The sequence below is a fragment of the Tenebrio molitor genome, chromosome 1, assembly GCF_963966145.1.
Source record: "Tenebrio molitor chromosome 1, icTenMoli1.1, whole genome shotgun sequence".
NCBI classification, from domain to species: Eukaryota; Metazoa; Arthropoda; class Insecta; order Coleoptera; family Tenebrionidae; genus Tenebrio; species Tenebrio molitor.
In genome coordinates, this window is record NC_091046.1 from 11,726,299 (window position 1) to 11,738,897 (window position 12,599).

General features: G+C 33.6%; 1 protein-coding gene across 3 annotated transcripts in view; it reads left to right on the forward strand.

Annotated features, from left to right (window-relative positions):
- Window positions 1–12,599, forward strand: part of LOC138140024 (serine/threonine-protein phosphatase 4 regulatory subunit 1-like) — a 75,327-nt gene that overhangs the window by 55,186 nt on the left and 7,542 nt on the right. For all 3 annotated transcript variants that reach the window (XM_069060698.1, XM_069060690.1, XM_069060709.1), the window contains one exon: window positions 3,787–3,899. In XM_069060698.1, the coding sequence (XP_068916799.1) occupies window positions 3,787–3,899 (113 nt within the window). The remainder of the gene's footprint in view (window positions 1–3,786; window positions 3,900–12,599) is intronic.

Genomic DNA, 12,599 nt, shown 5'->3' on the forward strand with positions numbered 1-12,599 from the left:
CCTGTTTTCTCACAAGTGGGCCATTTTTAAACGCGAGTGAAACGAGGCCCACGAGTGCCAAAAACGCCCAATTTACACACGAACGAGTTGAATACAACGTTTTTTTGTTCGACGAGCCCCTTAAAGGCTCCAAAACGCTTAAAATTTTTAAAAAAAGTTGTGACATTTATCAAAATCCGTTCACACAGGAGAAAAAAATCTCAAATTCTGGCAGTGTTGAACATAAAATAAACTTATGTACTTAAATATTTTAACAACTTAAATTTCTAAACAAATTAAGTAGGTAATAGTTTGATAATTTAATTTGAAATTAATTTAATTCTTGTTTATTTACTGCAGACGAATAGGGTGCATAGCAGTGCGCTCTTGATACAGATTCGGACTGACTAATTCTTTTTGGTAGATGAGGATAATAAATTATCCTTATGTTTATAAGAGAAAATATTGGTTATGCGTACCTATAGTGTTTCTCCGTGTATGCTATGTGAGAACTGCACACAGTTCGATAACGTAGGTAGGTGTACCTATCGTCTTCATGGCAGTAAGCAAAGACAGCTTCCAAATCTCAACTGCAAAGAAAGGATAATCGGTAAAAAAGAAAACTAAATACATATTATACGTAGGTACCTATTATCCACCTACAGAAACACAAGTTAAAAATGATTACATATTTACAATGGTACATAAGTCGATAAACAAGTTCCTTTGTTTATCAGACAGTATTTCTCAAGTTTAATGGAGGTCGGTTAACTTGATTTTTTCATTAATATGACAATAAATCTAATTTTGACGCAATGATGCAAATGTATAGTGAACCCAGAACTTAAACGTTTTATGACAGGCAATATCGTTATGAGGTTAAATAGCAGGCAATGGACGTAAATAAACATACCTTTAAGGGCAGGCGGTATAGTTTTCCCATTTATAATTTGGTTTTATGGCAGTGCAATTGTAATTATTAGGGGCTGGCGTTGTGGTTTTGGCGATAGTGAAGATATTGTAACCTGGTCAGACAACAGAGCTTCTTTTACAGTCCTAGGATTTATGGCGGTAGTTGCCTATTGTCGGGGTATTTAACACCCTTACAACAGGGCTGGTAGTAAAACCAAATTATAAATGGGAAAACTATACCAGGTAGCCTCTCTTGGTCGAAGTGCTCCTCTTCTCACTAGGAGGTGTCAAATACAAATCCGTCGTTATTAGTATTGCCTATCGTAAAACGTTAGAGTTCTGGATTTAGTATACTTATAATACCTACTACGAAAAGATTAGCCACTGCATTTTTACTTAGGTACGTAGGTACTTGAACCGTCATGATAAAACAATTTAAAGAATGTATAAGGCGAACCATGTTAAAAATTGATAACCTGATTATTGCTGGAGCGATTTTTCTCAAATTGTTACACACTTAACTAAATGAATAATTCATGAGGAAATAGAAAATATGAAGTATTGATAGAAAATTCAGTAATTAATTGTTAACAATTTCTCTCTTTAAATATAAAATATGGGTTATTTAAAAAAAAAATGGCTGAAAAACTTATGCACTTGGTTTTCCATGACAACCACCGAACTCTTCCGAACGGCCGTAAATAAAGTTAAATTAGCCAACATGATCGCCAACGTCGGGAACAGATCGGCACATGAAGAAGAAGAAGAAAGAAAACATTTAAACTGCCAGTCGAAAGTTCTTACATTATGAGTTGTTATAGTATTGGCAAAATCAGCTCCACCCGCTCAACTTTTTTCCGTTGTGCATTGACTCTGTAACAAACAATGCTTGATGTATGTATCTTTAACACTCAGAAGAACATATTGCTAAAAAAGATGCTGCGTTCTAACGGTGTTATATTAACATTTTTTTTTAACTATCCGTTGGCCTTATTGGTCTACATTTGACGCACATGTAATGACATAAAATGTTATGAATGATTTTATAATTTTTATGCCTTTTAACAACAAGACAATAAATAAGTACATACCTACAAATACGTTAATCTAAAAACTTAGTTGAAAATACATTAAAATGTTCCTGCATTAGTATTAAAGGTAATAAGTATGAACTGCTTAAGTACCTATATAATATCTACCTACCAACATTCAATTTGTTCTGTATTAGGTATGCCTTTTTTGGGAATAGGTAGGTATAAGATACAAATGTTTTCCTTTTCTAGAATTTGTTTCTGTTAGATATTTGCATATAGGGTGCTATATTTGTAAGTGTTTAGAAATACGTTGCAAAAAAAAAGATTTTTAAATGTTTTAAACCGACAAATTCGTCTTTTAAATTGATTGTATTTTTTTACCCCTATTTTATTTCACATACGTACATACTTAGATGCAGGTACAGGTAAGTACATGTCTACTTATTTGCTGATATTGTGTTAATTATATTTGTGCAAATATGTTTTGCGTTGTTTTTGGTACCTCAAGTACCCAGATACCTACAACAACATGTGTAGACTTTTTTAAACAAGGTGTTTCTACAGTGGAATAAAATGATTTTCATCTAGTTACCTTTGCATTACCCTTGTAAAATACGAAATGCCGCTCTACGAAAAAAAGAAAGCCTAACCTCAAAATATATATCCAAATGTGATTTATTGCGAAGGGATGATATGAATGCAAACTTGAGATTGAAATTAAAAAGGAGCTAACAAAAGCAAGCATGTTGAAAGTGGCCACCAACGTTTGTTAATTCAAGTTTGTAAATTGTAACAATTGTCAATTCGGTTGGTGACATTTACTGACAGAACTAATAGTTCGGCACTTCAAAAAAAAAAGTAGAGCGGAATATTTACATGTGCAAAAATTCCAAAGCAAACTAGATGAAACTCATTTTGTTCCACACTGTACTTGCCAAAACAGATACACCTTATTTTCAATTTTTTATTCGTTGGGAGGGTACCTACCTAAAAGGGTAGATAAATGTAATATTTAATATTAGATATTTATTTATATTTACTTATTTTGCAATTGCACACACAACACCTGCAGGCGATAGGTATTGAAAAAGTGAATAACGCATGTAACTAAGAAAGTTAATGCGCAAAAGCAACTTTTTTCGCTACTGAAATGTTATAATTTTTTTTTATCCGCTGCGAATTTTTAATAAACCGGAAAAAAATTTTCCCCGTTCGAAAATTCGTTTTTCACCAAATTAGTCAATGTAAAATTTGCGTCGCAGATTATATTATCCTCAGGTCCGCGGTCGGCCATCTTAGGCTGTTTCCGCGGGGCGGAGACTTCGCGACCAATAGAGACGGACACCGCGAACTCGGCTTCGCTGATCACCGGTTTGTCGGATATCGCAATTACGTATCAACATTAAACGTGCATGAGTCGACGTTATTGGACATCGTACACGGAAGGCACCCGACGTTCTGGGTTTTTTTCCGACAGATCGGAAAGTTGTACGGATCGATTTTTTGTCGATTGCGTCGTCGATTTGTTGCGTATCTGGCACCGGATGAAAGGGAGCCGGTTTGACAAATCGTACTTGGCGCTCATAAGTTTGCGGTGCGCGCGCACCTGCACACTCTCTTCTCTGTTGATGCATGCCTAATGATTTCCCGCCAATTCCTACTGCGTCGTCTGCGAACGTACACCTACCTAAGTGTGTGACACGCCACGTGGTCTGAATTAATATTTACAATGAGAAAATCACCTGTCGATGGTTTTCTTCTCGCCACGTCAAGTATCCAAAGGGTGGTGAAACGTGACCATTTCGAAATGAACGGTGTCAAAGTTCGATTTTCGAATAAACGGAGTGTTTTTTGCTTACAGCCAAATGGTGGCTCGGATAGTGCAAGAATTATTCCGGACTGCCCCCGCGGACGTCCTAGCCGAAGAAATTCCAAACATCATGACCATCGTCAGGAATCTGGGCGAAAAAGATGGTGAGTAGATAGATAGCCACGTTCGAATTTATTTCCTATTCTCTTTGTGTAATTTGAATTAGCTGTGGGCTCTGTTAACGTAAACTAGATAGATATCTTTGCAATGACGTGATGAACGTTTGTGTTTTCCATCATGTTGTGTTGGTTAGTAACTGGCGGCAGGTATATAGTCATAGTAATTCCTTATAGAGTGCGTCACATTTTTTTCGTATGACTTAAGAACAACTGCCATGTATATCAGACTATAAATTTTCCAAATGATATTCGAACATACTGTCCGATGATTCATTCGTCAACTATAAGAACTGAAATTATTCATGTTAAATTTTTAATGGATGAAACCGATGAATGGGCGCTAAACATCTGCCAATTTGTTCGAATAGTAAAATGTGCTTTATTGTTTTTAATTATTGCCCTGAATCATCTGTGTTGTGGTAGAGAAAGACTTTACTGCTTTTGCTGATTGATGGAATGTAACGATTTCGGTGACACATGGTTTATAAAAACTTGAAAAAAAAATTGTTCGAGATATGTATATGCACGTGCTGATTCAGATGAGCATAACCTAGATTGTTGGATTAATTTTTTCACTAAAACCTAAAACATAAGTAGGGATGCCGTGTGTGCTATTTATTTATGTAATTAAAATTCGTTGTACGTCCTATAGCCATATCGCAAATATTTTGAAGTTAAATTACAAAAAAGCTAGCTATATGTGTGTACCTACTTTGTGTATTTCGACATGCCTAGTTTTTTAAGTTAATGTGTCCATGTTTCTTGAGGTATGGCGATGGAGTCGAGTCGAGTGGTGTCGGCAATAAGGTCAGATTCTGATTGTCCTAAAATAAATAATCAAATTTTGCAAAAATGAACCTACATATTTCAATTTTTCTTTTTGTAAAAGGTGTGTCTCATTATTAGCGACTTCGAGCGTATTGATTTTGGTTCCAATTGGGATCAGTGTTTTCGAAAATGGACGCAATGTAACTTTCCCAAAAATGCACTGATTTGAATGTTTCTTTGTACTTACAAAATATTTGTCTGAGTGAAGATTGAAAACCTATTCATTTTGAACGAATCAGCCTCTTTGATCTTATTTATATTTTGTAGCTATAAGAATATCGTATAAGGTTTTTTTTTGGTATTTGATTGGTAATTATCAATTTCTTCAACAGTAGTATCATTCAACAATTTTATTCGATAAGCCTATGAAATATGTATGTCAACAATCTTGATAAACCACCCATATATTATATAATCTATAAATAGTCTTGGAAACAGTTTTTTTTAATAGGTCATTTAGTACATTTTTAAGTAGGTAAGAAACCATAGTGTCACTCCTGAAATTTCTTTTTTTTTTTCGTAAATCAATAAATAGTGCGTTGGTACTCAATGGGTTATGCCTACACTTCTGATCAGTGATCAAAAGTTGTAAATTAATACCTATAGTTCTTAACTCTTGAAAGTTTTTTTTTTAATTGTAAACAAACGTGTTAACATTCGATTAAAGCGCCTTTATTATCAGAAAAAGCAAAAATTACGGAGAATTTCAATACTTTTTTACTGTGTCAATTGAAAAGTAATCTGATTTGTCTTATAGTTTTCATTTCTAGAAAGATACCTGTAAATAAAAAAAGATAATTCATTAAATATATCTTTATTTCAAACATAGATATTGAGGCAGAACAGGTCTTAAATTGTTTTAGTAGGAAAAGTAATATGCATACCGGTTGCCTCAAAATTCGCGGAACAGTCATTAAAATATCAGGTAAAAATGTTCTTAAAAAATCAATCTTCTTTTTTGCAGAAGATATATAGACCTCTTTGTTAGGTAGGTACACTAAATGTGGCAACATCTAAAAACATTCTATGTATCCCAGTGGTCTGCAAATATTTCATTTTTGTTGTATCCATGGAAATAAGAAAGAAAAATCAAAGCCATGTTGCCATACGTTATTTGAGGTAACACCGACATAAAATCACTTCTTGGAAAAGCTGGAAATAATGGAGAAATACATAATTGCAAACCTAATCACACTGATTCAGAATTGTTATGCCACTGGCTTGTAAAGGACAAATAGTTAAAATCTTTCTTAATTGATTTGTTCAACATTATGACGATTTATTTTTGCTTAGTTCTTTTTATGTTTAAGAATTTAGAAATAAATACAAAAGTTAATTTTCTGTACCCACACTTCTATTAATTTGGAGATTGGTTTTTAAATAAAATATGTTGGATTAATTATATCCTTGTCTGGTTGCAGTATTAATACCAAAGACATTACTAAACAGGGGCAATAACCCATATACGAATTAATTTGTTTCTAAATTTTAAATGAGTTAACTTAAGCCAGTGTGCAGTGGGGTTTTTTGAATTGCATTGGTTTATGAATTGAAGTAATAACTAGCATGTACAGCGGATAAGGTGAAGAGAAAGAAATAAATAGAGACTTTGATACCTCAGTGAAAGATCTTCGAACAAAAAAAAATTGTTACAGATACGTGAAAAACTTTGCTTAACTGAAAATGTGAGACCAGTGAAAGTACTTTTTAAAATAAGGGAAGATTTTATATTGGGAACTGTTGATATCTGCATTGATTCGGTCGAATACCAATAGCCAGGTACGGATGTAATAGCATCTGGACGCACGTCGTGAGCCCATCCCGTCCATCTATTTCTGTGACAAAACCGAGCAAACTTTTTTGTGCAGCTTCCGGTGGTGGTAACAGGAAGTGGCGCACGTGGATGACCCCCCGCGATTAGACGACTCTCGCATTATTTATACCACGGAGAGTAAAAATAGCACAGACACCCCATCAGAAAGGTATGCGGTCGCGTCTGATACTAATTCTGTTCGACGCCCCGTTTACCCCCAGCAAACACATAAATGCGCCGACAGGACAGGTTTAAAGAGCTCGATTTTTCGTTGCAGTTTTAAGGTGTCTCAAGTGTTCCCAACGATGAGGAAATTTTTTTCTCCTCAAATTACCTTTTCTTTCCAGATATGCGTTAATGTGGTGAAGTTCAAGATGTAGATCTTTATACTGGGTGCCCCAAAATTCGCGATACAGTTTAGTAGGACGTTTTTAAGTAGTCATTAAAATATCAGGTAAAAATGTTAAAAAACTTAAATCTTCTTTTTTGTAGAAGATACGGACCTATTCGTTACACTAAATGTGGCAACATTTAAAAACATTCTATGTATCCCAATAGTCTGCAAATATTTCATTTTTGTTTGTATCCATGGAAATGAGAGATAAAAATTAAAGCCATGTTGCCGTACGTTATTTGAGGTAAAATAGACATAAAATTACTACATACTTGAAAATGCTGGCAATAATGAAGAAAATAATTGCAAAGCTAATCACAATCCTTCAGAATGATTATGTCACTGGCTAGTAAAAGACAAATAGCCAAAATCTTTTTTAATATTTAAAATAAGCGAGATCAAAGCTGCACCTTTTGGAGCTCTCATATCTTCAAATCTAAGAGGTATAGATTTTTTTAATTATTTTTCTCATGAGTCGACATTGCCCCATTGAGTTGTTCCGCGAATTTTGGGGTAAGTCATTAATGACATTATGCGTTCAAAATACTTCTGTCAAAAAAATTCCTTCAAAGCCAATTCTTTCCGTATAAGTGATTGTGCGAAATACGTTGTGGACTACTCGTATACCGGTTAGTAAGTGCCATAACAGAATCTCGGAAGTTGAAAAATCTCAACTTCGTCTCCATTTTTCAAACTCTTCCTCGATTCTATTATAAATAATGTACTTACTAACCTTATATCCCAATATACTATAAATGTGATTTGTTCTAAACTCGTACGATATTTTATAGACATAAAAAATGTATGGAGAAGTTATAAAACAAAATAAACAAACACATTGAAAATGTTTTGTTTCAAAAAGTAAACAACAATTTTTCAGTAAGTAAATCAAACCTTATATGATCAACATGGCTTTGATTTTTCTTTCTCATCTATGGATACAACAAAAATTAAATATTTGCAGACTATTGGGATTTAAATGTTGCCACATTTATGGCCGTTTGCACCGACGTTCCTTATTTTTAAACCAAGCTTAAATACAATTGTTGCTACGATTTCAATAACTGTAACCAAGGTTTGAAGGTCTTCTTATTACGACAGAGCAATCGGTTATAACAAATGGGTTCATATCTTCTATAAAAACGAAGATTTATTTTTTTAAACATTTTTACCTGATATTTTAATGACTACTTAACAACGTACTGTCAAATTGTTCCCCGAATTTTGGGGCACCCAGTAGATTTGCATTATAAACTCCCAAGTCATAGTTACGTTGAGGGGAAATACATTCTATTACCTTCTCTTAGGTCAGCAGCTGCCCGAGTTCTTTAATGTTACACCTAATTGTGGCTACGTTGACATTTTTCTGTACAAAACGTAAAAAGGTAATTTTGTAAATGTCAACAAATACTACATTTTTTTAAACCTGCGTTATTCTAATGTAGTTAGTATGTACAGTGGGAGCACTGAATTTCAGGCAGCAATTTGTGTCATTAAAAAAACAATATAGTCTATTATCATAAATATCATAGTAATTAATTTTGACTGTTACAATAATACCTGCAGTTCCGTATTTTAACAAAGTAAGAATTGTAATCTTGGTTCTAAGGCGAATCTCCCACAGACGAATTTCCAAAGTTTAATAAAAGACTGTTGAGTTTTCGGAAAATCACATTTAAACATTTGCAACTTTTCAGGATTGATGAATCCAATTTGTCAAAATAACTTTTGAAAATAGTAGATAGGTATTTAATAGCCGTTTGCACCGAAGTTCCTTATTTTTAAGCTTAAAAACAATTGTTGCTACGATTTTAAAAACCAAGGTTTTAAGCTTTTCTTAGTTTTAAACTACGACGGTGAAAACGGCTATTAATGAGGTTAAATACGTCTAACACCTAAAACCTACTATTTCACATCGTATATCAGTCAAATTTCAAGTCTGCCCGAAATTCCGTGCTCGCAATAGTACTTATTAAGTACTTACTTACGTAAAGAACGCCCATTAAAATCTTATACTCGTATATACTTACTTATTGTTGGTGTGTCAAGAATTCTATTTCAATCTTGTCTCATTCTAAATGAGTAGGCATCTACGCTGCACAAGTTCTAATGATTGATAAATGTACAGATGTCCCAGAACTGCCTCCCCAGAGAAAAAAGGGAGTGTTTGGGTAAATGTGATAATCTGAATTTTAAAGAAAAAAAGTCCTATCTCAAGCGATAATCGAGAAAAGACATCCTAAACTTGACCAATCAGAGTTGATTACCATCAAGGTACGATGACTGCAATTTTTCGTTGCCGAGGTTTCGAAGTCAAAATTCCAAGTGAACTTTTCGCTGATTGTTGCGTTATCAATAATCCGATTGTCAACTTGTCCGATTTTTTTTATTAATGCCTTAGGATGAGCTTCTGGGATTGGTGAAATTGAAAACTTGTGAGCTACAGGAACATTTATTTTGGTCATCTTAGTCTCTTTTGCTGTCGGCACATGAAATATTTTAAGTTTTAACCATTAAACATCTGAAATATTTGACTTTATTGATGACTGTAGAGTTTCGATAACATTCATATACAGTGAGTTTTTTTTTAAGACTGACCATAGAGTTTTACATGCTAATTTTTCAACCCCCTGTTAACTTTTGTCCTCATGAAAATATTCAACCCATTTTTGAATTTTTGCTTCAATTTTTAAATTTAAGCAGCCTAAAATTTCACCTGAAATTTGTAATTTTGATATGTAATTGATTGTGTAATTGCTTAGCTGCCCATGGAGGCCATTTTGAACATTTCATTTAACTTTTATTGAAGTAAAGAATCTTGTTACAACGTAAATAATGAATCTGTCGTTATTAAGGTAATGTTCAGACTATTTTTTGCAAATAACATTTTTTTTTTGTAAATTGTCTTTTACAACCATTTAGGTATCACAGAATGAAGTAAATGACGAGATAGTATTATAGTTTAATCTAAAAACAGGGCTAGGCTTTGTAATTTCCACAAAAATAAAAGTGAACAGGGGGTTAAAAAATTAGCATGTAAAACCCTTTGGTCAATCTTTAAAAAAACTCGCTGTATATATAAAGTCCTCGTTGAAAATAGTCAATTTTGACTTAAATTGTAATAGTAGTTTATTTGACGAGTTCTTGTGTAAATTGGGTTTTTTTGGCACGAGTGGGTCAGTTTAAAACGCGAGTGAAACGAGCGTTTTAAAGGCCCATGAGTGCCAAAAAAGCCCGCGTGAACACTTTGTTTGCGGTACAACCGCAGGGAGTGCTGCATTACTGCGAACGCGGGAAATTTCTTCTCGCAAAAGTTAGATACGATATTTTTTGTAAAGCTAGTTTGACACGATGCTAAATTTGTTAGGAAATGAGAGACCCTCGATCAGGACCAATGAACGATCAGGATCATAGTCTGTCTTTGTCATTCCTGATCGTTCATTGGTCCTGATCGAGGGTCTCTCTCATTTTCTAACAAATTTTCTACAAAATTTAGCATCGTGTCAAACTAGCTTAAAAACGAATAACTCAAAAATATTTAAAAATAAATTTTAAAATATTTATTTTCGGGGTTCTGTTATTACTCTGAATTACATATACATATGTATTCTTATTTGTTTTATAATAAAATTACTCATTTATTGTGTTACTGAGAATTAATGTTACAATTGCAAATGTGACGAGACGTCCATTTTGTTTAAAGTGAATTAACGTTTCCGTCTGTTTACATTATTAAATACCAACCTTACAATGCAATTTCCCCTAGTTTCTGCTGCAAAAGAAAAAACACGGCGTGCGGGGAATCGTTTCCGCACTCGGAGGACAATCGGGAAGTACCGATTTTAAGGCTATGAGCACAGTATACCTTCTTAGAAGCACAGTATACCTTCTTAGGGGGTCATTCACGAAACTCGGTAAGGCTCGATAAGGTGTTGCAAATTCAAAACCATGACAACCGACATTGTTGAAGCATTGTATTTACCGTTTCGTTAACGATTTGCAAATTTGCAAAGTTTCGTGAATCTCCCCCTTAGAAGGTATACTGTGCTATGAGTACTGTGGCGGCCAAAAAATTTTAACCGTCACTATCTTGGCGTTCATGTAAAGTGTCAAATAAACCTTTAGGAACCGTAACCCCACTTTCGATTCTTGTCATTTTGACATGTACCTATATTGTTATTCCGCATATAACTATTTGGTACACGCTCATAATTCACAATTAAATCAAAGAACACATTTTATGAAATTCACTCAAAAGAAAATTATTAATTTTTGAATTATTCCAATTTTAACATTACAGTCAAAAATGACCAAGATTTACAACTACGGTGTTATAAATAAATATCTCATTGTTGGTGAACAGCCAACAAACATCTGTTGAGAACTTTTCTAGTATAAAATATTTCTTAAATCCCTAAAGGGTACCATAAATAACCTCTTTTGTGGAAGTGACCGCCCAATAATAAGACTAAATTTTGCACTTTAATATCAAATTCCATTTATTTCAAAAACCGGTGATGTTTTCATGATTTCAATCACACAAATTTTTCCTAAATGTTTGACAAGACTCTCAGTGAAAAATCATGTAAATTAATGTAGGTAGCGGTTATTGAATTATGTAAAATGAAATATGTAGGTATGTATTTACCTGTTTCATAAAAAAAATTGAAATTTTTACAGAATATTCTTGAATTTTTTTGAGAATTTTGGATCGATTAGAAGTGGGTGTTTTCGATTGGGCGGTAAAACTTGAATCACCCTGTACAAATGTTATGAGAAAACAAAACTTTTCAGACGACCACTGTGAAATATGGCACATTTCACACGGTTTTTCCTTAGTGAAAATTTAAAATTGCAAACGATTTCAACACGAACACGAACGAACAGCCTAACCGTGTACAATGAAAAATTTGAGAAATCTGATTGGCCGACAGCTGTGTGTTTTTATATTGTACACGGGCCGATGATTAACGATGTCTATCTCCGCGCAACGGCATAATTATTTTGTCCGCAGCTCTGTCGAATAATATTTGTAGTTTGAAGGGATGCCGAATATATTAGGTTTTTTTTTTGTGGTCGTCGGAAAAATATCGTGTATACCACGTATTGAAAATTCGATTTCACAATCTTCTTTCATTTTCAACTCTTGATATACAATATACTATAACATTATAACATAAGTTTTTACCGATTAGGTTCCTATTAGGATTCAATTTGTTTCAAATTCGATGTCGGCGTCGTATATTAAATAAAATCATTCAGACAATACTATATACACTGTTTTTCTTTTGGTTTTCCTCTTTTGTTAATAGTGAAATACAATTGACAAAAGAGGAAAACCAAAAGAAAAACACTAATAATATAAACTCGGTACAGGTTGCAAAGACACACTTGTCATTTATTTGCAACAGCGCTTTTATGGCATTAGTCATTTGAAATTACTTTAAAACTGTACTCCTATGGAAAATATTCAACCCAAACTATGATTTTCTGGTCCCTTATTTGGTTCAGAAATATGAAAAAAATGCTGTTGCAAATGACAAGTGTCTTTGCAACCTGTACCGAGTTTACATTCATATTTATAAAAGATATTGACAAACATACTTCTGTTTTATTTATTTATCGGGCACATTAATATGTAATTCGTATC